This window comes from Onychostoma macrolepis, chromosome 11, assembly GCF_012432095.1.
Source record: "Onychostoma macrolepis isolate SWU-2019 chromosome 11, ASM1243209v1, whole genome shotgun sequence".
Classification (NCBI taxonomy): domain Eukaryota; kingdom Metazoa; phylum Chordata; class Actinopteri; order Cypriniformes; family Cyprinidae; genus Onychostoma; species Onychostoma macrolepis.
In genome coordinates, this window is record NC_081165.1 from 7035623 (window position 1) to 7063498 (window position 27876).

The window sequence follows — 27876 nt, forward strand, 5'->3', positions numbered from 1 at the left end:
TCTCGCCATCAGAGCTCATCCTTCAACACGCTTCTGTGTTTACAGCAGCGCACAATCAGCCGCTGCGGTGCCAGGATGTTGTGGCTTGTTGCCATGGTGTCGATATGCAGTTGGCTCTGAGTGTTTTGTATAGTGGTATCTGGTCGTCACAAAAGCATTGATGTCTGAAGTTTAAAACTCATGCTAAGTATGAATAGTCACCACTAGAAAAACCTGTCCACAAAATAAGAGTTATAGCACATGAGCATCCCATAATAATATTTATACAAAGATATCAGAGTAGATTTATGCTCTCAATAAACACAGACTTGAAGGGGCATTTTATCATCTGAAGACTAGTGAATGTTTTCAGACGTTTGAAAGTATGAAAAAGAGTTTTTACCAACAGGGGAAATTCATTTATACAGCAGTGATATATTCTTTCAGTGTTGCTGGAAATCTTCTACTCCTGAGACAATTCAAAGGAATGTACAGTCGCTAGGGTGTTCCGAGTGTTTTTTACAATTTTTTTACTATGTTGTTAGGCAGTCGCTAGGGTGTTCCGAGTGTTTTTTACAATTTTTTTACTATGTTGTCAGGCAGTCGCTAGGGTGTTCCGAGTGTTTTTTACAATTTTTTTACTATGTTGTTAGGCAGTCGCTAGGGTGTTCCAGGTGTTTTTTTACCATGTTGCTAGGCAGTCGCTAGGGTGTTCCGGCTGTTTTTTTGCTTTTTTTTAACCATGTCGTTAGGCAGTCGCTAGGGTGTTCCGGGTGTTCCGGGTGTATTTTTACCATGTTGTCAGGCAGCTGCTAGTGTGTTCCAGGTGTTTTTTTTTACCATGTTGTTAGGCAGTTGCTAGGGTGTTCCAGGTATTTTTTTTACCATGTTGTTAGGCAGTCGCTAGGGTGTTCCGGGTGTTTTTTACCATGTTGCTAGGCAGTCGCTAGGGTGTTCCGGCTGTTTTTTTGCTTTTTTTTACTATGTCGTTAGGCAGTCGCTAGGGTGTTCCGGCTGTTTTTTTGCTTTTTTTTTACCATGTCGTTAGGCAGTCGCTAGGGTGTTCCAGGTGGGGTTTTTTACCATATCGTTAGGCAGTCGCTAGGGTGTTCCGGGTGTATTTTTACCATGTTGTCAGGCAGCTGCTAGTGTGTTCCAGGTGTTTTTTTTTACCATGTTGTTAGGCAGTCGCTAGGGTGTTCCAGGTATTTTTTTTTACCATGTTGTTAGGCGGTCGCTAGGGTGTTCCGGGTGTTTTTTACCATGTTGCTAGGCAGTCGCTAGGGTGTTCCGGCTGTTTTTTTGCTTTTTTTTACCATGTCGTTAGGCAGTCGCTAGGGTGTTCCGGCTGTTTTTTTTTGCTTTTTTTTTACCATGTCGTTTGGCAGTCGCTAGGGTGTTCCAGGTGGGGTTTTTTTTACCATATCGTTAGGCAGTCGCTAGGGTGTTCCGGGTGTATTTTTACCATGTTGTCAGGCAGCTGCTAGTGTGTTCCAGGTGGTTTTTTTTACCATGTTGTTAGGCAGTCGCTAGGGTGTTCCAGGTATTTTTTTTTACCATGTTGTTAGGCAGTCGCTAGGGTGTTCCGGGTGTTTTTTACCATGTTGCTAGGCAGTCGCTAGGGTGTTCCGGCTGTTTTTTTGCTTTTTTTTACCATGTCGTTAGGCAGTCGCTAGGGTGTTCCGGCTGTTTTTTTGCTTTTTTTTTACCATGTCGTTAGGCAGTCGCTAGGGTGTTCCAGGTGGGTTTTTTTTTACCATATCGTTAGGCAGTCGCTAGGGTGTTCCGGGTGTATTTTTACCATGTTGTCAGGCAGCTGCTAGTGTGTTCCAGGTGGTTTTTTTTACCATGTTGTTAGGCAGTCGCTAGGGTGTTCCAGGTATTTTTTTTACCATGTTGTTAGGCAGTCGCTAGGGTGTTCCGGGTGTTTTTTACCATGTTGCTAGGCAGTCGCTAGGGTGTTCCGGCTGTTTTTTTGCTTTTTTTTTACCATGTCGTTAGGCAGTCGCTAGGGTGTTCTGGATGTTTTTTCCATATCGTTAGGCAGTCGCTAGGGTGTTCCAGGTGTTTTTTTTTTTTTTACCATATCGTTAGGCAGTCGCTAGGGTGTTCCTGGTGTATTTTTACCATGTTGTCAGGCAGCTGCTAGTGTGTTCCATGTGTTTTTTTTTACCATGTTGTTAGGCAGTCGCTAGGGTGTTCCGGGTGTTTTTTACCATGTTGTCAGGCAGCTGCTAGTGTGTTCCAGGTGTTTTTTTTTACCATGTTGTCAGGCAGTCACTAGATTGTTCTGCATGATTTTCTTTCACCATGTCGTTAGGCAGTCGCTAAGGTGTTACGGGTGTTTGTTTGTTTTTTTACCATGTCATCAGGCAGCTGCTTGAGTGTTCCAGGTGGGGTTTTTTTATCATGTTTTTAAGCAGTTGTTAGGGTGTTATTGGGTTTTTCCTGCATAGTGAATTGACTCTTTGCAAAGACCCGGCTCCCTTAGTTACTGTTGCTATGTCCGACAAGCCATGCCACTCTCACACCACACACCATGTTCTCACATAGTGAAAAATACATTGTGGAGCAAAGATGACACAGACAGACAAGACAGAGCAGGTTAATTTTGGTATGAAACAAAGCCTGAGCTTTCCAAATTTTGCATTTTTTACCAAATACAAACAAAAAAATAAGTTTTGTTGCTTTAATGTGTCATGTCAAATCAGTACTGCACCTATTCACTTAAGCACGAAATAAACATGAACGAACCTATTCCTAATGAACTTATATTTTATTTAAAGACACCAATACACAGCAATTTTCAAGTTTAAGTCCACCAAAGTTAATTTCACCAAAGTTAAAGTTTGATTTGTTTGGCGGACAGAATAGTGGATTGAGTGTTATGATTGGTCAGATCACCTGTCAGTCAAGCTCCCTGTGAAGGGTCAATTCTGAGGCGGCTGCATCCGTGAAAATTTTTGTGCTGCCTCTGACTGTCAACAACAGCATCCATTAGGATTTTTAGTACAAAAGTGTGCATGTTTGGAGAAATGTTGATATATTTTCATGTTTACTTCATATTTCTCTAGACAGAATCATAATTTCTATTCATGACCCTTGCAGTGCAATATGGGTATTCTCTAGCTGTTGACTGAATGTACATCAGTACACTCATTTTTGCGGTGCATTATGGGATTGAATGAGTGCACTCAAAACGTCTGCTATGGTTTCAGACTCCACTACAAATGGCTGTCCAATCAAATAGTGTCCTATTTAATAGTATAGGGGACAGTTTAAAGTGAGTTTTGAGGAAAAAAATATAGTATAAATCATATAAATTGTCTTATATAGCATGACGCTAATTTTATCTCTAATGCATCTGTTACCCTAATGCAGTTATATTTTATAATGTAAGAAAATGTTTTGTTTTCTATAAAGACTCTTTATAATAAATGGATAAATGTGTATTGGGATCAAAGCGATGTGGGTCAGGAAGCACTGGACTACGAAGAGGTTTTATAAAATGAAAAACAGGAGGTTGAAACGTTCTGCTTCTGGTTGTGCACTGTGTATGGCTTTCATGCGATGTTTAACAACCTTATGTTTATGTTCAGTTACACTGCAGAAGGGCCTCTTTTAGCTGTTATGTTCTTTTTAATTAATGTTCAACAGGTTAGCTTTTCGAAGAATATGCTTGATGATTATCATTTTCTTTAACCATCTAATTAGATGATGTTGATTGTAAAGAGCGTTTGCTTCAGCCAGTTGAAGGCACGGTGCGGTATGTGTGCACATGATCAGGATGGTACCACCTCCACCTCATTTGAGCACCACCATTTTGTGCATTATCTGCACCAGAAACAAACGTTATCACTCAAGTTGCATCACACCGCAACAAGTCTATCTGTACTGAATCTGACAAAGCCACCGCTACAAATCATTTGTCCTTTGTGTCAGTGTCTGTGTAGGTGTTGTTTGGTGGTTGCTGGGTGTTCTAGGTATGAACAATAATAATAGCAATGCTAGATTTAGTAAACTCAATCACTGCAGTTCAGTGTCCATCGATGTTTCCCAGCTACAACTTATTCATTACATACCCATGCAAATACTCTTGCCGTTATGTTTCTGTATTTATAATTTCACATTTAAAACATTTGTTTCTTAAAATGATTTATTCAACTGTAATTTATTTATATATGCATTTTTATTTTCTCTGCGCTACGATAAAAAATCCTGTATGTGCACTGCTTCAGATGCAGCTTTTGCTGTGGGCCACTATTGTGTGTTTTGGTGTAAACTCATTACCACTGAGCCCTTGAGAAAATCTCATTACCTCATGTTGCTCCAGCTGGACTGAATCCCTAATAAAGGCATTTCTTTTGCCCGGTTGTGTAAAATTCCACTGTTGATCGTGATCACTATTCCTCAGCCTCCATTTTGTTTGTATTTTCTGCATTAATGGCCCAACATGGACTTGGCATATCGAGCTCCTGTATTCAGGAGAGCATCATTGAGTAAACGATGGCAGAGGATCAATGTTCAGAGACGCTCACAGACCCCCAGAGAGCCGAACTGACGCGTGTCTCCACCATCTGCAGACCTATTCCTCCAGCCCCAGCGCTGCCAGACTGCGGGTCAATCCGAGGAGCAGAGGAGAGACTCACAGGCAGGGGGAATAGCTGTAGGAGCTCCCCTCCTGCCATGCATATTCATTGGAAACCCCGTTCAGCAGCTGCAGTACGATGTAGTAGGGCTGCGTAAGCAATGATGTAGGAGATCGTGAGGGACTAGGGGGAGGGGAGTGTGTGAGAGGAGCGCTAGCGAGGGAGGGAGGGAAGGAGAGACAGGCAGAGCGTGAGCATCTCTTCCTGGCATTCAAGCTGTCAGTGGAGGAAGACGGAGAAATTCAACAGCAATATCAACCCCACGCTCTTGAGAAGCAGCACAAGAGTTACGAATCCCCGGCAACGACACCTTTACCCAGAGCTTAACCTTCACTAACCATGAACTTCCTACGCCGTCGCCTCTCTGACAGCAGCTTCATAGCCAACCTGCCCAACGGCTACATGTCGGATCTCCAGAGGCCTGACCCACCTCCACCACCTCCACCCACTGCTGCCACCAAAGCCCCTGCTGGAGCGACTCCTGCCCCATCGGCCCCTCCGGCGGACAAGTCCCCCACCGCTTCTCCGGCCCCCGAGCGACGGCCGCAGCCCGCCCAATCCACCGGCTCGGGCTTCTTCAGCTCCTTCACCAACGTGGTGAAGCAGACCGCCGCTTCTGCGGGACTGGTGGAGCAAAGTCCTGCGGCGGTGTCACGGAAGTTCAAGATCCTGCTGGTCATCGACGAGCCCCAACACGAGTGGTGAGTTTCCTTGCTTTGACCTGGACTTGTTGATTGATGCATTTGAATTGTGCGCTATTAGAATTCGAACCAGCTTTGTGCAAAGCTTTGATAAGTTTGCACCTTGTTTTAGAGGACACTCTCAGTCTCAGTTTTCTCCCTCAATCAGAAGTTGATTGGTACCTTGGACAGCACCACCAGTCTTTTTTTATGCGCCTCTTTAGCAGATGGCTGCATGCAAAGAGGCTTGATTTACAACACCGTTTGTCACGATGAAAATAAAGCAGATTGAGCACCAGAGCTGCTTTCTACATCACAGAGACTGTCTTGATGTTTTCTGGTTGCAGTTAGAGGGAATGCACAGCACAGTAGATGGAAAATCTCCCAGCGTGAGTTGTGAGCTGTGATTGAGATGCATCACTGCTAAATGTGATGAGCGTGATGACACTATCACTGATGATGAAAGGTCAGACTGCTTCAAATATGAATGATCTGCAATTTTTCCATCTATTGCAGTATTGACTAATCCTAATTGGCGATTATGAAATGCCCGCTGGTCACGGTTGCTATGCTCCACACCAGTGCTGCGATGGATTGTTTGGAAAAGCCCCGTCCAAATGCACCTGATGAATGTTCAGGGTGCATTACATTAATGAGCTTAGGTCTGTAATTCACATGCTCCAGAAGACCAGCAGAGATAATTATTCACAAACTTTGCATAATAAAAAACCCAGAGACATGCTCAGAGTAGGGGAATCACACCTTAATTGCAAACATGAATATTTCAGTGGCGTTCTTCTAGGGGAGCCAGCATGCGATCTCTCTAAGAAAGCAAAGCCAGCTGTGTTTTCTGTGGATACTATTGATTTTTCCTGTACTGGAGAAGCCCATGAGGCTTGACAGGATGTACTTAAGAAGCTGTTGCTTTTCCTGTAATAAAAGCCAGCCTGGTGCATACACTTGCATTTCTTTTGCAAGACTTTCATGATAATTTGGTTTATTTAGCATGCTGGAAGGGTGCAGTACATCGCATCTTCAGGCCACACGCTGAGCAGTAACCAGCAGGAGTGCAGCTTGAGATGTGTGCCAGGAGATGTGCAGCGAATCTCCAATGTGTCGTGCTGAATAATGACACAGACATTATCCTTAGTCACTCCCTTGCCACTGGGCTTCCGCCAGCAATCTGTTTGTGTTCATATTTTATAATGATAACTTATCCCTGCGCATTTCATATGATTATCCACATTTAAGTATTACAGTCAGTCCCGGCATTAAGTGAGAAAGGTTAATTATTTGTGGTCTGGATAGCATCTTCTGTGTAGTGGATGACACAAACAAGAAGCTTACATAACCGCCGGCTTCCATCTTCTGTGTGATCTGCCATGTCCACTCCTCAAAGAACAAGACCTCCGCTTTATTGCCCACTAGACAGTGTGCTTTTCTATTCATGCTTTGCTATTTCCCTGGTCTTCTTTATTTAGGAGAAACCTGTGCTTTTTCTGAACCCCCTCCAAGCCTAGAAGGAAGGGAGAAATCCCGGTGGGATGTGTGAATACGGGATCTCGGTTCTGCCCTTGAGTCTCCTCTATGTAGATCCGGTATAAGGGCAGTCATGTGTTGAAGTAATGAAAAGGGACATGGTGAATCAGCACAGTGAGCCCGAGGCTTGCATCTGTGTGCTGTGTGAGGTTGCAGCGTGTGTGAGGATGCTATTATAGCTGGGAAAGCAAAATGTCGACACGTAGATAGATATTTTTCATCTTGCAGTAAGGTTTATGCATATACATGCATGTTAATTTTCCATTTGTGTTTTGTTAAGGGGCACCTGTTGTGCTTTTTCTTTTTTTTAATTTCAGCTTTCCTTTAGTGAGTAGTTGTTTGTGCAAATAAGCGATCTGTAAAGTTACAAAGTCGCTACCAAAGGGAGTTCATTTCTCCAACAGAAAACACTTGCCTGAAATGCCTTGTTTGTAGCCCTGCCATTATTTCTGTGACATAGCTATGTCACCATGGATAATGGCACCATACACTATTACATAATGCCCATTTTCTGGCTTTGTCCAGCCCTCAAACAACAGTTTACTGATTTTACTGTTTTTGGGGGGTGTTTTTTAGCTGTGAGGGCAATAAAACATTGTATGGACAACTAACACTAACGCGGTAGTTACTGTAGATACCGTAACACTGTTTACAGCTGCTCATGAAGCTCGCGGCGTAGCACTGCTGGCTTGAGCTCAAGCGGTTGACCAGTCACATGAGTCTGGGACGACTGAACAATCAGAGCAGAATGAGTTTTCAGAAAAGCAGTATTTGCATTTCAGCACTATATTGATGGGATTATAGCACATATTATATAGTATTACAGCACAAATGTGAGAGTGACATAGTTATACAATGGTTCAATGAAATAATTAACTCTTTCTCTGCCCGTGTTTCTTTTTAAGTTGCCAGCCTCCATCAGAGAATTGTCGCTGGAACGGAGCAATGACTGCTGCTTATACTGTATATGCTCTTAGAGATGATTGACAGGACTGGATGATTAGGCTGATTAGGCTCCTCTCAAACTTTATTTTATTGAATATGTGAACATGCAGTATGTCAAAAGAAAGCATAGAACCTCTGCTTTCAAACAAATACACTTGTTTTATTCCAGCTTCATGCTACACTTGAATGTGGGTAAGTTTAATTTTTAAATTGTTCGACAAAAAGTTGAGAAAATGGCTTTTTCTTTTTTGTTGTCAGTTTTGATTTATTTGATGTTTAATGTTTGATGATCAAGCTATTTTACATTTGCGTATGCAGTCACTTGTTGTTTCTGCTTCATCTTCACCGTGTTTTGATCCCGAGGTTTCAGAAGATCTGTAATAGCGCCTCCTACTGTATAATTAAACTGTTACATGTTAATAGCCAAATTCCCCAACACATCTAGGCATTCTTATGTGGCGTTGATTACATTTAGATAAGAAAAATTTATTATAATGCGACCAAGGCCAAATTATGAGAAACAGAAACAATTACAGTGAGGAAAAAATTATTTGATCCCAGCTGATTTTGTACTTTACCCACTGACAAAGAAATTATCAGTCTATAATTTTAATAGTAGGTTTATAAGAGACAGAATAACAACAAAAAATCTAGAAAAATGCATTTAAACAAAGTTATGAATTGATTTGCATTTTAATGAGTGAAATAAGTATTTAAACCCTTCGCAAAACATGACTTAGTACTTGGTGGCAAAACCCTTGTTGGCAATCACAGAGGTCAGATGTTTCTTGTAGCTGGTCACCAGGTTTGCACACATCTCAGGAGGGATTCTGTCCCACTCCTCTCTGCAGACCCTCTCCAAGTCATTAAGGTTTCGAGGCTGACGTTTGGCAACTCGAACCTTCAGCTCCCTCCACAGATGTTCTATGGGACAGAGGTCTGGACACTGGCTTGGCCACTCCAGGACCTTAATGTGCTTCTTCTTGAGCCACTCCTTTGTTGCCTTGGCCGTGTGTTTTGGGTCATTGTCATGCTGGAATACCCATCCACGACCCATTTTCAATGCCCTGGCCCTGACGGTACATGGCCCCGTCCATCGTCCCTTTGGTGCAGTGCAGTTGTCCTGTACCCTTAGCAGAAAAACACCCCCAAAGCATCATGTTTCCTCCTCCATGTGTGACGGTGGGGATGGTGTTCTTGGGGTCATAGGCAGCATTCCTCCTCCTCCAAACACGGCGAGTTGAGTTGATGCCAAAGAGCTGGATTTTGGTCTCATCTGACCACAACACTTTCACCCAGTTCTCCTCTGAATCATTGGCAAACTTCAGACGGGCTGTACATGTGCTTTCTTGAGCAGGGGGAGCTTGCGGGCGCTGCAGGATTTCAGTCCTTCACGGCATAGTGTGTTACCAATTGTTTTCTTGGTGACTATGGTCCCAGCTGCCTTGAGATCATTGACGAGATCCTCCGTGTAGTTCTGGGCTGATTCCTCAGCGTTCTCATGATCATTGAAACTCCACGAGGTGAGATCTTGCATGGAGCCCCAGTCCGAGGGAGATTGACAGTTATTTTGTGGTTCTTCCATTTGCGAATATTCGAACCAACCGTTGTCACCTTCTCACCAAGCTGCTTGGCGATGGTCTTGTAGCCCATTCCAGCCTTGTGTAGGTCTACAATCTTGTCCCTGACATCCTTGGACAGCTCTTTGGTCTCGGCCATGGTGGAGAGATTGGAATCTGATTGATTGATTGCTTCTGTGGACAGGTGTCTTTTATACAGGTAACTCTCCCTTTAAGGGACTGCTCCTAATCTCAGCTCGTTACCTGTGTAAAAGACACCTGGGAGCCAGAAATCTTGCTGATTGATAGGGGATCAAATACTTATTTGACTCATTAAAATGCAAATCAATTTATAACTTTTTTGAAAAGTGTTTTTCTGGATTTTTTGTTGTTATTCTGTCTCTAACTGTTCAAATAAACCTACCATTAAAATTATAGACTGATCATTTACTTGTCAGTGGTCAAACGTACAAAATCAGCAGGGGATCAAATCATTTTTTTCCCTCACTGTAATTTATTGAGGGTATGCAGTCGATTTTTTTTATTAGTATTGATTAGAATTGATTAGTTGTTCGTTCTTTTGTCACGTGCCTGCTTCTCAGCACAGTAACAAACACAAACATTACATAGTAACTGTATGTTGTTATTATATGTAGGCATCTTTGCTTTATTAAAGTGATTTTACCCCATCATACAATCATTAAGCAACTCTTTATTACTCAAATTTAATATTATGGAAAAGAACAATTCACAAAATTATAAACTGTAAGAAATAAAAAGCTACAATTTAAGACCAGAATTGCATCATGTAACTGTTAAAAAACATACAACGTGTGTGTTTGTAAGGAAGATTGGAATTATTAACTAATTTCTGTATCCAATACGGCTGTCATGTCATGTTTACGAGTCAAATTAAAGATTGTTTTAAAATGAACGAATCGTTCATGGACGACACACTACTAATACCGTATAACTGATATTTCAGTAAAAAACTGGTCATGCAGTTAGTTTATCTATTTTATCTCTGCCAGCTAAATATGAGTTCCAAAAGAGTTCCACTTCTGCTCTGGGTTTAACATTTTTACATTTCCTACAGTCTGCTTGGATTTGCGTCTCTGGCCAAGCGCAGGTGTGCTTGTGAGTCTGTGTCCCTCAGCACATGGAATATTAACCGTAGTGTAATTTAATCATGTCTTCTGACCTTATTTTGCAGCACCCAAACTCAATCACCATATGCCTCCCATCCAGCACTGCTCTGCTGAACATCAACAGAGACACAGCACATGCTTTAGCTGCTAGCTACACAGCGCCAAACTCTGCATTAGGCTCATTTAATGGCTACAACATTCAGCTGTTTAGCTTACAGGTAACATATGGGTTAGTAGCTAATGCATTATCATTTATTAAAGTGTACTACTGTATAAAGCTGTAAAAGATTGTTGTTAGGTGTGACATATGGGTTTTTAAATTGTTTCTGTAGTGCTTTGAGCAGAGAAACTATTTCTTATGAAAGTAGTGGCACTTATTCTTTTGCATTTATGTATGACAAATGTCAATTCAGATTTAATTCTATAACACTTTTTTGTTTTAAAGCAGCTTTGCAGAAAATCATGATGTTAATGTTTATAATATCTTATTATTTTCATTCTTATACACAATCATGGGACATTTGATGCTTAATAATCAAGCTACTGAACATTTTCTCACCAAGGCTTTAAAAATGAATGAGGTTGAATTAGTTTTAATTTATTACAAATAAGCTGCTGCCTGTAATTACATTGTAATTAATGTATTAATTTCATTTAAAAAAGTCATAAACTGGAACTATATTACCATTTATAACCGTAATAATGTTTTAATACAGATTAATATGAGATGGAATAATGTAGTTATGTTTTATGGTAATATTTAGAGCCTAAGCAAACAGAATCGTATCGCAGTAGCCCACTAGTCAAGTCTCGGGGGAAACTTCTGCAGCGTTTCTTAATAAAACAAACATATCTTTCATCGTTTGTCCTTTGCTTGTTTTGCTTAATGAGGCTGTTGATTCTCATCGATGTCGCACACATCTGTTCAGATTAATAATTGAAGGCTCAAGTGCTACACTAAATTTGGGCCTTCATTTAGCAACCCAACATTTTTCTACTGAGGGTTGGCTGAACATTTTAATTCTGTAGCTTTGACAGATAGCTGGTGAAAAATTATTTGTGTAATTATTTACTCTAGGCCTGCCAGAACTTTTAATTGTTTAGTGATTGAGTTCTCAGTATTTTACCTTGCACCAAAATTACTGTACATCATTTCATAAATAATAATAAATATTCATGAATATAATTATAATTCATGAATAATAAAACATAGCATATTTTTTATTAGATTAAATATATTACAAAATATGTAATATACATATTTGTCAGTAATGGATTCTATTTGAAGTATTTTGATGATTCCTCATTGGACTGATTTCAGTGAGTGTAATGACTTAATATTACATTTTCACTGATGCTGAAGGTTCTGGAAAACAGTATTTTGTTAAAACATAATTTTTGTCATATTTTTTTGTCAATGCTGAATACATCATCCAGCTGACATGTGTTCATTTCTGTAATAACAGGTCGGAAACTACAGCAGATGTTTGATGGTACAATAGTGTGTCATCAGACTGTACCCTGCTGATAGTGAATGATGTGCTGTTCAGATCTCAATGCCTAAATACAGAGTTTAGATGATTAAATCACAATTAAAAATGTTATGGAGTTATGGTTGATGAGCCTAACTGGAAGGTGAAGTTGTGATGAAGTGATGGGTTTGGTGAAACTACAAGCAAGTCCTTCATCCAGCAAGAAATGTCTGTTAGAAAAGCTGAGATGTGAGCAGATCGTCGGATCATCAGGATGGAATGAGAGGCAGAGTTGAGTGTCATCAGCATAGCAGTGATATGAAAAGCCATGTTTCTGAATGACAGAACCTAGTGATGCCATGTAGACAGAGAAGAGAAATGGTCCAAGAACTGAGCCCTGAGGCACCCCAGTAGCTAAATGTTGCGACTTGGATACCTCACCTCTCCAATATACCTTTAAGGACCTATCTGAGAGGTAAGACTCAAACCACTGGAGTGCGGTTCCTGAGATGCCCTTTCTCAATAGGGTTGACAGGAGAATCTGGTGGTTGACCGTATCAAAAGCAGCAGACAGATCCAGCAAGATAAGTAATGAAGACTTGGAAGCCGCTCTTGCAAGTCTTAGGGCTTCAACAACTGAGAGCAAGGCAGTTTCGGTCGAATGTCTACTTCTGAAGCCAGATTGGTTGCTGTCCAGGAGGTTATTCTGTGTGAGAAAGGCAGAGACTTGGTTGAACACAACTCGTTCAAGTGTTTTTGCAATGAAAGGTAGAAGGGTTATAAGAGGGTATAGTTCCCTCTTAGAGTTGGGTTAAGAGCGGGTTTCTTAAGAAGTGGGGTTATATGAGCCTGTTTAAGTGCTGAGGGAAAAACTCCAGTGTGAAGGGATGTGTTAATGATGTGAGTGAGTGAAGGTACAACTTCAGGAGAAATGGCTTGAAGGAGATGAGATGGAATAGGATCAAGCGGACAAGTAGTAGGATGACTGGAAAGGATGAGCTTAGAGACTTCTGCCTCAGAGAGTGAAGGGAAGGATGAGAACGAGTGTATGTTTGCTGGTAATATGTGTTTGACAGTTTGTGGTGTGGAGAATTGTGCAGGGAGGTTTGTAATTTTATTAATGAAGAATGTGGCAAAGTCGTCAGCTGTTAGAGTTGATGAAGGAGGGGGAGGAGGAGGACAAAGGAGGGAGGAAAATGTTTCCAACTATTTTGAGAACATATTTGTTATGTTCTCTATGTTCTATTGTGAATAAAATATTGCCTCATGTGATTTGAAAGTCTTTTAGCTTTCATTTTATTCAAATTTGAAAAAACATCCCAACATTTCCAGAATTCGGGCTGTACAATAGATGCTAATAAAATATTAATACGTGTAGGTTTTCGGCTACATCTAATCGTTCTGATAGTATTTCATTTTTTAGTTTTAGAATAGACCTATATGACAGTAAAGCAATTTTGTAGAAATGCTACCTATTGCTGTCTTCAGTTTTGTATTAGGTTTTGAACTTAATCTGAACAGTTTTGAAAAATTGGCCTGTAGGTATATTGAGTTTTGTTGGTTTTTGCGTCTGAGTGTAATTTGACAGATGTAGTCACTGAATGCATTTCGTGCCAAAGCAGTGATAAATGATACACAGTTTAGCCCACATAGATGCTGTAGTGCTCACTATATGAAGAATAAATGTTAGTGGAGAAAACAGATCCTGCAGCATTTAGAACACACTCACAAAATCACATGATCCAAGAAATGACGTTCAGACATCTATCAATGTGTCCTTAAACGTTTGATTCTGATTGGCTGAATTGAGCTGTTGCTTTATTTTCTACTGAGCTGAAGTAGTTTCAGGTGAAGCTGGAAGTCATTACATGATAACAGGACGTCTCACTTCAGACTGTCCTCCTCCCACACACTCCAGGCCCTGTCCCAAATGACACATCTGATGTGCACTTGCAGACTCATGATGGAAACCGCAAGCCTGTAATATCCATGAGGCTGTAGGGTGTCTCATTTGTCATTTTCACTTTCATAAAGTTGCTTACGAGTGCCACCACAGAGGACACTATACAGCCTCACTGCACTGAGTGTGTGTGGTGAATAACGCTTCTTCTGTTGTTCTAACCCTTTGAGATGCCATATCTTGAATGAAAAATACTGTTATTAGAATAGGATGCACGTACACACACAGTAACACATAGGATGTGAGTAATCAATGTGCATGTGCAACTGTAAATGCACAGATCCAATTTGGCAACAAAACAACAAAAAAAATGTAAATAAAAATAAATAAATAAATGAAATAAAAAATATATTTACCGTAGTTTCAATTTAGTTTCAGCTTCTTATACCAAAATATATTCTAAATGTTAATTTCAGGGGCAAGAAAATACATTTCTTACAGTAGTCTACATTACTAAATACAAAAATACAAACGTACACGGCCTAGTAGAGATCAAAAGTAGATTTATAATGACTTAATAATATTTAACATTTTATTTAATATTTAACAATATTGCATTTTATGGTTCCTTGTTGAAGTCCAAATGCTCAAACATGCTATAGATATATCAAATGTGATATATGTGAATGCATATCTTTGGACTCAAATTTCTAGAGGGCAAAATATATTATAAAGCATTTATATATATATATATATATATATATATATATATATATATATATATATATATATATTTATAAAACAAAAATATATATATATTAGTAGAAAATATATTTACGTAAATATGTTTTGAAACATATTTTAGCATATGTAATTTGGCATATATATAGCATATATTTTAAACATATAAATATCTTTTCAAAAATATGCAAACAAAAAATGGCCAAAATATATTAGAAGAAAATATATACATATTTTAGCAAGTATATATTTTTGGCCATATATACAGTATATATATAATTATGAATTTTACGGAATTGTTTTTACAATGTAGTTTATCTATGTGAATGCATGTGCAAATGCCATGTTTTGCATGGATGTGCAAGTAATATGTTTACTGCGAGTGTTTTAGTGTGTGCTGATGCACTGACTGTCCTCAGAGGGACCTTTGATGAATGAGCTGCCATTAAAGCTTTGGGCTTAAACTGAATTAATCACTCCTTCTTTTTGATAAGACAGCCACTAAAACGACTGCTGCTGCTGGGTTTGTCGTCTTTAAAGCCAAAATGAACAGACATTAGTCTGAAACTGGCATTATCTGACTGGATTGACACATGAAACAGACAAATGTAGGCTAATATTGTCGAGCAGTGTATCTAGTAATGGAATATTGTGCATTAGATATAATATCATAATCCTCTGAAAATGTCAGCGATATGAAATCATGAATTGATCAACAGGAATCTGTATTTGTGCACAAACATCACAGGAAATAGACATCCTTTATCTATAATTTTGACTAGATTTTGGGCATTTTGAATTTTCATGAAAATCTTTTTGAACACCTTCTAGACGGTTCGTCCGATCTTCACTAAAATTGGTGCAGACCTTTGTGACCCCATGCTGGCAAAAACCTAGGAAATTCATGATGATACACTAAAGTGTTCTTGTATAACGCAGCAATGAATTTGATGGCAAGCATGCCCAAGTGGACATGGGACTTTATCTCTGCAATGCGTAGTTATATTGAAATAAAAGTTGGTAACTGTCTTCACAGGTAACTGTGCTCAGTTGGGGACACTTAATTTCTAGCGATTATCGCTGATTTGATTTCACAGATACTATTTAAACTAAACTGAGCTAGACAATGACATCTCTGAATTCAATAATGAAATGCCTTTAACTGAAAATTGAGTGTTTAATCTTATCATTATACTTTACTGACACTCTATCCTCCAATTTGATACTGTTAAGTGCTTTGACACAATCTGTATTGTTAAAAGCGCTATATAAATAAAGGTGACTTGACTTGACAAGAATGATCTCAGAGTATCTGCACAGTTTCAGGTCAGGAAATATAATAATATAATTATTATATTTATATATAGTAAATATAATTTACTATGGCTGTAAAATAGTTTTTACTAATAACTGAACGATTGTGTCAAAAACCACGTGACTGGTCTCTTTTTGTACAGTACAGCATACTGAGTTAAATGATACCCAATTTTATCCCATATTTGCTTATAAATTTTGATGCTGAAATACTGTATTTTGCTAAAATGGTTCACCTTAACGCTTTACACCATGCTGATTTATTGCATAAACAACTTTAGTGAATTGCTTTTAGCCAGCTCACCTGATCAGAAAAATAAAACACTAAACAATGACAGGGATGGCTGTTTTTTTATATTGCAGGCAAAATGTAGAAATATTGGCTCTGCATGCTGAACGAACACCACAAAATGTAAAAAGGGTTAATGCTTTTGTATTTATTTGTATATAAATGGATATTCTCTTCTCACCAAATTTGGCACACTTGTCAATAGACTTTGGTGTATTTGGTGTACGGTTGAAGCTGCTGATGCTGGGCTTCACCCCGTAATTGCTGCTTGCAGTTATATTTATGCTAGCTTTTAGTAATTATGCTATCTTATTTTCTCATCAAACCATTCATACAATCTGCATTCAGTTTCATACACATTAATTGGAAAGTCATGGCCAACATGTGATCAGAACGATAAAACCTGCAATTAGGTCCAGTCATTTCACGGGATGTGTTTGACTCCTGCATTCATTCGTGTCTATAGTTTTCAGCAGGCTGGGGTTGAAGTTCAGCAGCTCTGGCAGACGGCAGTGTTCAGTGAACAGCATCAGGAAAGTCTCCATTAGCATTTGACATTTCATTCCAGCTACTGCAGATCAAACTGCATTCGAATGCATTCAACCTCGACAGAGAAAATGTTATTAAGAAACCATCAGCAGAGAAGAGGACAGACTAAACTGAAAATAAAAACATTGTGAAATAATGTTTGTGTTTAGCACACATGCACACACACATAGGAGTATTAAAAAAGACAACTAAGAAAACTGTTAAAAGTGAACAATATATGCATACTAGAAAATCAAAATGAATAGACTTGTCAACTTTTGCTGACAGAAGCCATATATAGTCAAACTCTACAGACTCATCTTGATCTGTTGCTTGGTAAAAGTGAGTTTATTTGTACAGATTAATAGACATCAGCTCATCCTGAAAAACCATGATGTAAAGAAAAATATGACCCAGACTATATTAAATTTGGACTTTTAAATTTGGAGTTGTTCAGCTGATAAATCACTTCTGCTGTCATTAATGCATTTACATATAAAACTGTCCATTTTCCTATTCAGCCTAAGTCATGTATACACACACACACACACACACACACACACACACATATATATATATATATATATATATATATATATACAGGGCCTAAAACTAACTTTTTGCCACACCTGCCAATGGCCAGTGACATGATAAAATTTACCGGCCATGAAACTCTTTTTGCAAAAGCAGGCAGTTATTGCTATAGGCTAATACAATGACTGAACATATTTACAATGTTTTTACTGATTTATCTTTTTTTGTCCCTAAAAAACGTTGAGATTCTTGTCCTTTGCATGTTTTCGGAGCAGGCCATTGTATTACGCCTGTTTCACACATACTCAGTTTGCAGTGCGAATGTGGTGCGTATTTTTCCCCACACACATGTTAATGGGTTAGAGCAGGGCTATAGTTAGCTTCATTTGAGGGCCGGATTACCGAACTGAAAATCTGAAGGGGGCCAAGGGGGTGGGGGCCATCCTGATCTCTTTCTGCATGGAGGGACCTATAAAATTAGAAATGAAATTGAAATCTAAAATCTATAAAAGGTTACCACATTCTTGGGTTATGAAGAATATAGAAGGGAAAAGTTAATCTTCCGAAATGAGCAATATCTTCTCAGGTAAAGGTTATTAGAACCGTGTCTAGGGACAAACTGGTCATCACACTGCTCTGACCTTATCAGCCCGTTTGTATCCTATTATTTGATTCGCTCTTGTCTCTTATGACAGAACAGCTAATCACGATGAGCTCATTTTAGGAAAATATTATTTTATTCGCTTACGTCAGAAACAGCGAATCCCTTTTAAAACTGGCTTTTGTTCCCACTACATTCCATTGTTATATTTCAGAAAAGTTTTACCCGCCAATCGGCGACTGACACTGTTACATTTACTCACCAACGCTGATTTTTATGCACATTTGGCGAGTGTTAATTTTAGGCCCTGTATATATATATATATATATATATATATATATATACTGTATATATATATATATACACATACATACATACATACTGTATATTTACATATTATTTGTTCTGTGTGGTTCATGATAAAGTGAATAATTTAAATGTTTAAGAACATTTACTAACAGTTACATGTCAATAAATGTCAGAATTGTGAGATTAAAAGTCACAGTTACAGTCACAGTTTCTATTCTGTGCTGGAAACAAAAAGAATTGTGATATGTTAACTGTGAAACATGAGTAAAAAAAAAGAAATTTCTTTCTTTTTTTTTTAAATCCCTGGCAGAAATAAGCTTCCATAATGCACAGTCTGCCTCTGAAACAAAAACTGAAGTCAGTCTAATATGACTACAGCATCAGAAATGCACCCAGTCGTCTTGTATACCGTGTTTACTTCATGAATAATCCTCATAGCTCAGTTTGATAGATCAGGGCCTGTATGAGTGTGTTGTGCTCTCTCGCCCGCAGCTATCAGCCCACTCCGACAAATAAAACCCATAATGCTTCAGTTAGCTTGCATGGACAGTCATACATTTGATTGAGAAGCAACTCAGCTCAGGCTACAGCTTTTCCAATCTGAAGTAAGACAAACTGCAAGAAGAAAAAAATCCCATTGTGCACTTTAGTAAACAAACAGCCTGAAGACCTTCCTGTGTAGATGCACACAGATGTGTTTGTCAGCAGATACACTCGTCTTGGTTTTTTTATGTGGCCAAAAACAATGTGTGAGAAAGGCAGGAGCTGAACTGGTGTGATGTTACAGCTCTGTGTGGAAAGAAAATGATTTGATGTTCATTATTTAGTCTACTATCCATCTTGCAGAAATAATGAAATATTGTATCACGTTTTCTGCGTTGAAATGATTCACATAGACAAGCTCATCTTATGCCTCATCTAATTTTAGTGTAGTTCTGTGTCATCTCTCAATGTCAGTCATTTTGACATTGAGAGATGTTGGCAGGAACACATTGACATAAACATGATTTTTTAAATCATGCATTGCTTCAAAATAATGCTGTAAATGACTAAGAATACAGAACATTAACATAAATTGAATATGAATAATGTAATATGTATTTGGTAATTGTTAGTGTTAGTGATGTGATCAAATCTCCAGCACTAAGTATTGAAGTTAAGCGTGTGTCGTCCTGCTCCGTTTACGATCCAGACATGAATGATTCCTCAAATCAGGCCTACTGCAAATTTACTAAGTGACTAAACTTATGATTTATTCCCATCTGGTGGACAGCAAAATTGGTGTAAAAAGAAAACATTGAAATAAAATCCTAAGAAATAGGTAGTCAAAAAAAGAAGCGTGTAAAAATCAGTTTTTGAAATGTCATGTCAGAAATGGACAGATGCCGTCTGATGTTGGAAATGAAGATGTGATTTCCATTTCTCCTTCTCAGATAATGTCAAATAATCATGAAGTGTAACTGTATCCTTGATGAATGTTCAGACAAAGAGGCTGGCCATGAAGTGGCGTTTGTGTAAATCAGGTTTGTCAGCGTGCTGTCATCCTCCAGCCTGACACTGAACGAGGCTGTGTTTATGCAAGCGGAGATTATGAGAAATAATGTGACTGAGTGCTGTGACAGATACACACACACACACACACTCATTCTGCTCTTCACACACATGATGTTCATACACACACAATCACACTCAAACACAATACAGTTAACACCTTTGCCACCATAGTTGTTTTAAATTAGAATAATATTCCACTGTATTACTATTTTTGATCAAATGCAGACAAAAGAGGCAAAAACCTCTGAAGTGGCACTTCGGTGTCTTTACACAGACTGTTTAATGCTGCTCAGAGGTGCCATGAATGCATTTACACTCCGATCACAACTACACTTTAATACTAGGGGCTGAGGCGGGTCAGAGCAGGCTTAATTATGCAACACTGTGTATTCACAGAGCAGCCTTAAAGAAAAGCATTAAAGATCTCTTTACACAGCTGAGTTAAAGGGGTGGTTTACTGCTTTTTTTCTTTGCTTGATTGTGTTTATGGGGTGCAATATATCATGTCTTCGTGTTTCGTTTGTTAAAAAACGCCTTATTTTTCATATATTTCACCTTTATTGTAAGCCGCTTTCTCCTCCGTCATTTGAACGACCGGTTGACGTCCTGATTCTCTGAAACCACTCCCTCAGAAACAGGCGATGGGCTCAGATTGGTCAGTTGGGCCGGTGTGTTGTGATTGGCTAAACTGCGTACTGCACATTGTCCGGAAACTTCACGCCCATCACCTTCACGGGCGACAGCTGCATGTGCTGCGGTCAAATGTAAATAATGGTGTCAATATTGCCGTATCAGTTTGAGCCAGAATCAGACCCAGAAAGCGGTAATGAAGAGAGTCAAGCAGAACTTCCGCAAGCACGGCTCTTACAAACGTTTCTGAATGAAGTTTGCTGTTGTGATTACATATCATTTTTTGAAGTTTGTACACATTTGTCTTATACACACAAAATAGCATCGAACTAACTGGCTACTATAACCAAACAGCGCTGGCTTGTGTTTACATTCTTGATCAAATCGAAAAATTACGTCATAAAGTATACATGGAAAATACATTTAAAATGATGAAATCTTACTCACAGCAACTGCTGCCTCTGGTTTTAAAGCTGGAACCGCTCCATGTTTTAGTAATAGTTTCTGTGTGAATCCAGCATTGAACTCGTGTAGATTCTGGAAGCTGTCTTCCGTAAAATGCGCAGCACAGAGAGCTGAATTAGGATTGTAATTGTCAGGAACATAATCAAACATAAATTTTAAGCATTGTTGACGAACTACAGCGTCCGTAGGAAGCCCGAACACAGAAGACCTGACAGCTGGGTGAAAATAACACCGTTTCGACGGCATGGCTACAACTCTCCACTATAACTCTTCCTCTTCGACAAAGCCGCAGAACATGGCCTTGCCCCCTCTTTTGCATGTTCCGGAGGGAGGGGTTGATGCAAATTTATGGGTTTTTTACGTATGCAACCCGGGAAGTATCTCGTTGTAGTCCCATATGAGTCGTTTTTGTAACTTCCTGATTTTTAAAAGACGATATCTCCGCTTACGTTGAACTTTCAGCGCAGCAACTTTGCAGATACTGTTCATGCACCAACAGCAACATTACACACTATTTAAAATGAAAAAAGTGAAATCGCAGTAAACCACCCCTTTAAGGCTGCTCTGTGCCTGCTCAGAATTCAGTGCAAAGACGTAATGCAGAATAAAAGCCTGCTCTGACCAGCCTCAGCCTCTAGTATCAAATCATACAGTTGTAATTGTGTCTGTGTAAATGCATTAAAGTCACCTCTAAGCAGCATTAAACTGTGAAAGACATTAAAGACACCTGAAAGCCACTTTAGAAGTGCTTCTGTGCCACCTTTGCAGTGTGATAAAGACTTTATGTCTATTTACAATTACAAAAATGTCATGATTAATGTGAAATACTTTGAAAAACATGTTTAGAAAGTAGTGCTGTCAAACGATTAATCACGGTTAATTGCATCCAAAATAAAAGTTTTTGTTCACATAATATATGTATGTGTATTGTGTATATGTATTATGTATATATAAACACATACACATACAGTATATATTTTGAAAATGTAATATAATCATATAATTTATATTATATATAAATATGTATTTAAAATATAAACACAATACTTTTAAAACACTTTTTTCTTAAATATACACATGCATGTGTGCGTATTTATTTATACATAATAAACATAAACAGTGCACTCATATATGTTATGTAAACAAAAACTTTATTTTGGATGCGATTAATCGCGATTAATCATTTGACAGCACTATTAGAAAGATGCAGGGAAATATTACTGATCAAATATGCTATTACTTTTTACATGGCGATTTAGAGACTCAAAACTGGATGAAGCATGATTTCCGAAGGGTTTCTTCTTTTCTTCCTCCTCTGGTTCATCCTCATTTGTCAGCGGCTGGTGTAGAGGAGTGTTGTGTGACCCGTGATCCGGCAGAGATCGGCTCAGCTGAACAGGAGAGTGAGTTGTAACCTTTCTGGCGGTGCGGTGTGGCAGTGGTTTAATGAGCGGCCGTGTCGTAGGAAGCGTGAGTGTGTCGGCCAGTGCTTTGATCACACTCTCTTTACAGCAGTGTTACTCTGATAACAAACACTGTGTGACTCACTGAGCTGCTCGACAGATAAACTGCTGAGGAGTGGAAACCTCTCACTGGGGAGAATTATTATTAAAGATCTGAGATAATGTAGAGCGTACTATCACGTCTCTCAAGGTGAACAGCTGCACTGAGAAAACATGCATAGACATACATAGACATGAAATGTAAATGCAAAACAGTTTAAACAAGTTAAGCAATAGTATGTTTAAATGCCGAAAATAAATCTTAAAAAAGGCATAGTAAACCACTTTACCAAAACTGAAACATTTCTGAAAATGTCAGCTCCCTCAGGCGATCCAAAATGTAGATGAGTGTGTTTCTTCATCAGGTTTGTAGAAATGTGTCTCTGCATCAGTGTCTCAGCAATGGATGCTCTGCAGTGAATGGGTGCCGTCAGAATGAGAGTCTGATAAAAACATCACAATAATCCACAGCACTCCAGTCCATCAGTTAACATCTGGAGAAGACAAAAGCTGAGACAAATCCAGCATTAAGACGTTTATAACTAAAATATAATCCATAATAACGCTTCCTGCAGTGAAAAAGTGTTCTGGTCTGAATCAGGAGAGAAATCTGCAGATCAAGCAGCGTTTACAAGACAAAACAGCTCTAAACAAATATGTGGCTGGATTTTGAGCAGATGCACTTTTTCACTGAAGGAAACATTATTATGAATTATGAACTATGGATTAATTATTATGGATATTTTAGCCAGAAGTGATAGTTTGAAGGTAAAAATGTCTTAATGATGGATTTGCTTCTTACAAACATGCAGCTTTTCACTTCTGAAGATGTAAATTGATAGACTGGAGTAGTGTGGTCTCATTCTGACGGCACCCATTCACTGCAGACGACCCATTGGTGAGCAAGTGATGCAATGTTACATTTCTCAAAATCTGTTCCTTTAAAGGCATAGCGCTTTAATGTAGCTCCTCTAAGACTTCCTTTTTTAACAGTTTGTAACAATTCTACTAGTCACTTTTGATGATAGATATGTCTATAATTTTGATATTACCACCTGAGGAAAATAACTGATTACCTGACTGAAGAGTTTTTAGAGTGCAGAAAATCAAGGCTCAATCAACTCTACAATAAAGAGCTCAACAGTGAGTGCTCACACTGCCTTGGTTTCTGGAAGAATCTTTCTCATTTTCTTCAGGCATTTCACAGAATCCTTCAAAACAAATTCAGAAACAAAACCAGATGAATAACAACACAACAAATTCTGATTGAATGAACTGCTCGTGCCGTGAATCACTGCAAATAATATAACCAGATACCAAAACTTGAAAAAACAAAGGTGTAAACAGGTGATTTTTAGTCATTGATTATGTTCATTGAGAAATATTCAGATGTAGGTAGATGGAATCACAGTGATGTCATTTGTGGACACTGCAGAGCTCCTGAGATCCCTGTTTCCATGGTAAAAGCAACTTATTACTAATTGCCAGCTCTCACTTCTTAATTATGGGTAATGCAGTCCACTAGAATCACACAGACTTGAAGCTCATGGTAAAATCTGTGTAGAAAGATTTACATGTTATCCCTAAATCAGTTGACAGAGAACATACACAGTACTTTAATGTCGAGCTCTGTTGCTCTGTTTATGTCGGTGTGTGGTGTCTCTGCCCTCAGACCGCTGAGCTGATGATATGAGATGCATGTTCACTAGCAATGATTCATTCTGAGAAGAAACCACAAAGAGAGAGAGAATAAATGAAAGAAAATTAAAATGCAGACAGTGGTTTGATATTGTGAAACACAATATTTGTAAAGCAATCTCACATCATTGAAGTCCCTTCAGCGCTTGGGGAACTCCTGGCTGAACTAGAGAGAAATCAAAGAAGAGCATTGATCCTAGTGAAAAAAGAGAGTAATCTTTGACAGACTTCAATATGTCAATGTGACAGGCCTAATAAACTGTTCAGAAATATCAGAATGTAAGAACGATCTCGAGAAGACTGGGGCTGATTGACACACGTTTTACTCCAGTGTGGGTCTATGGTATTGCATTGATTTCCTCTGACGATTTGTTTTTTAAAGCTAACTTTTATTTTAAATTCAACGTCCACTCATTAAATACATATTTATGATGCTTTTCTCTCAATCATGACTTGAGCCTGTTGAGATTGTAACACTGTTTTAACAGTGTGATAGATGTTCAGTAATGAGGTGTGTGTTTATTTCTTATCTCTGCAGCAGTTATAGTGAGCACGTGTCGAGGAAGTACTGAACCTCACTATCACCTCTGATAGGAGGGCAGATCTTTGGCTCTACTGTCGTAATTGCTGTTGATAAAGCAGCTGATGCTGTGCTGATGTGTTTGCTGCTATCAGCTGTATTATCTGCTGTAACTAAAGGTGGATTTGACCGCAGCTCTCACTTTCTATCTTTGAGTCCACAGCATCCAGTACGACATGGACTAAACCACACAAAACCAGAGAGCCAAGAGCCATACAGCTCCTACACAGCAGTAATGCTTCTTGATAAGAAGACTGCTCTTTGCAGGTCTGAGATTATAATATGGTGTGGAATATTTACCCTTACATTAAGTAAATCGTGAATAATTACTATTGCTCATTGTCTTGTTGATGACATGTGTTGTATTTACTAAATGATCAGACTAAATATATTCATCTAGCAGACCGAATATTCATCTAGGTCCAAATTATTATTATTATTTTTAGTCAAGATAAATCAAATATTGATCAGCAAAGATAAAAATGCATAGGTATAGAGGTAGGGCATATATTCATGCTGTATTTATGGATCATACGCTGTATATTACTTGGATCTTGTTCAAGCATTCAAATGCTCTATAAAGGAAATGACTGTCAAGTGATCAGTCGACCTGGTAGGTCATGGTATAGTAAATTACACAAATGAACACTGACATTACACAAGCTTTGTATAGAGATAATCATATCATAAGTCAAATTCATCAGTGTGTTATATTTAATGAGAAGTTCTGCATTGTCTCCATGCATTAAGACTCTCGCCTCAGCAGAAGCACCGACTGTGAATGAGTCATTACATCTGCAAACTGCATCTGCAAAACAGTGCGTAGAATGTGCAACACAGGTCTTCTACGAGCACGCCTGCCTGCATTTGTTCCAGACGGTCTGTCGATGTATTAGTGGTGGGGTTTTACAGTAACTTTTCTTGCAGGTTACATTGCTACTCCAGTTTGTGTGTCAGCTGTGAATAATTCACTCATTTCAGAACTACTGGAAATGACTGTCTTCATTGAATTATTCACTCAACCAATTTGTTAAAAATACAGAATAATACAGGAACTAAACACTAGTATTGTGAGCTGAGATAGTTCTGCTGAGAAAGTAACTCCCTTACGAAAATTAACCATGGTTTTACTGTAGTAAAAGTGTAGTAACCAGGTTTTTTTTTTTTTTTAATTGATTGCCATTTGCATAACCACAGTTTTAATAAAAATACCATAGTTAAACTATGATTAATTTGTGGTTACCATGGTTTAACTACTGTAACCATGGTTTTTTGGTTTTATTTGTAAAATCATGGTTCATTTTCTTAAGGGCTGGCAACATTGTGTCTAAAATGTCAGTTACTCAGTATTAACTTCTGCTTATGCAACTGTTGTACAAAAGCACTGTTCCAATCATAGTTGGGACTTTAGTTTTCCTCAATTATTTACCTCTTAGTCGAACTGTTTGATTAGCTGCATTCTTGTGGCTACCCTCTGTCTCTGGGGAGATACCCTTTCAAAAGGTGCTAATAGTTACAATTTAGGTACTAATATGTACACAGAAGATACTAATATGCACAATTTCAGGGTAAATACAAAGGTGTACCATACGTTGTAATTGTAACACAAATACTGAAATGTACACTTTACGATATGCATCTACCACTAATTCACTATAAAGAAATTGAGCTAATAATTTCCTTCAAATGCTTGTGAAGTATAAAGTCATTCTGCCATGCAGTTGAGTGCAGATGGGAGGTCTAATAACCCGGCTTATATTTGCACTATATTATGAAAGGCAGCTAATACCAGCTCATGCTGTCACGCCTTGTAGTGGCTCCACAGGGCCAGTATTAAATAGACTGTGTCTTTGGCCCGCCAGCCACTGAATATTCTTTGGGGACAATGTCTGCCTAACTCTTGCCCTCCAGAGGACTGCAAAGTCATTGGGCAGCACTGCATGCATTCTGATGGCCTTCGGTGATATTCCAGTCAACACACTTCTGACTCGCAGGAAACCCACTCATTCCATCACAAAGACATGTTATCTGCCAAAAACACATTCACACAGTCAAACAGAAAACAATTCAAAACAATAGACACTGACCGCTAAATGAGATTCACTGTTCTGCTAAAAATCAATTAACTGTTCTTTTTTTTTTTTTTTACATTCATCAGTTTGAATGTTGTATTGTGGATCAAAAATTGGATTCCATTGGTACTAAAAAAGAATTTAGACATTGCTGTTTTAAAGCTGCAGTGAATAATTTCTGTCACTAATGTAACCAAACAGAATTGTAAAATAATTAGAAAAGAAAGGTTCTTCAAGGCAAACTATTTGTTGCATTGTTTTGACTGGAATTTTATTGTTAAATAGTTTTAATGTTAGTGTGAAGATAATATAAATCTTACTGTATGTAAACTTCAGAAGTTTGAAGGGACACAGGCTTTGGTAGTTGCTAAGGTGCTTACGGTCTTGCTATGTAATTGATATGGATTGGTGGATAAATAGATGTACATATCAGTTATTGGAAAGAATATATTGAAACAAATTGTCCGAAGGAGCCAGTTCACAGAAACAAATCAGACATTCCGCTTTTGCCTGACACCGTGTCCTAACTACACGCGACGCGACAAGATTCCAGCGACAAGCAATTTGGGTGTCCACACCAGACGCGACGCGACAGAATCAATCAAATATCACAGCCAATCAGAAGCGCGTGTGGGCGGGCTCTCTTAAAGCGCACTGCTCTTGCAAGGAAATGGATACGTTTATAATTCATTCATAAATATTAAACTTTTTTAACATCATTAAATGTACATACTGAGTGGCTGATAACACCTTTGTCATGGAATACACTTGTTGGTTCGAAGCGATTCACGGTTTCAACGTATATATTTGTTTTAATTTATTTTCAAGAACTGAGGCAAACTATCTGCTTTCAGTATGGCTATAAGGTCACCCAATATGATATTTAAACTTATATTGGACACGTTTAACTTTGAATAAAGTACTTATCCACCTGATATTATCTACTGTCATATAGTTTGTATGTTGTTGTTCCAGCCGCGATGTTGCGGAAATAGAAACCATTTGTAAATTAGAAATTTCGCATGTTGCCGTCGCGGCTAGTTAGGACAAAAACTCTGATTAAAATGGAAAAGATACCTTTTATCGCGTGTCGCGTCGCGTGTAGTTAGGACACGGTGTGAGGCTCTGGATTACAGGTAATAATGTTATATGTAATGTTCAGTTTCTTGCACAGACCGAATGTTTCGC

The 27876-nt window shown here is 38.6% G+C and overlaps 1 protein-coding gene across 1 annotated transcript in view; it reads left to right on the forward strand.

The window, feature by feature from the left end:
* The first annotated feature begins 4759 nt into the window (after nt 1-4759).
* syn2b (synapsin IIb) overlaps nt 4760-27876 on the forward strand; it is a 127142-nt gene continuing 104025 nt past the window's right edge. The window contains exon 1 of the mRNA XM_058791244.1: nt 4760-5329. Coding sequence (XP_058647227.1) covers nt 4968-5329 — 362 coding nt within the window. The 5' untranslated portion in view covers nt 4760-4967. The remainder of the gene's footprint in view (nt 5330-27876) is intronic.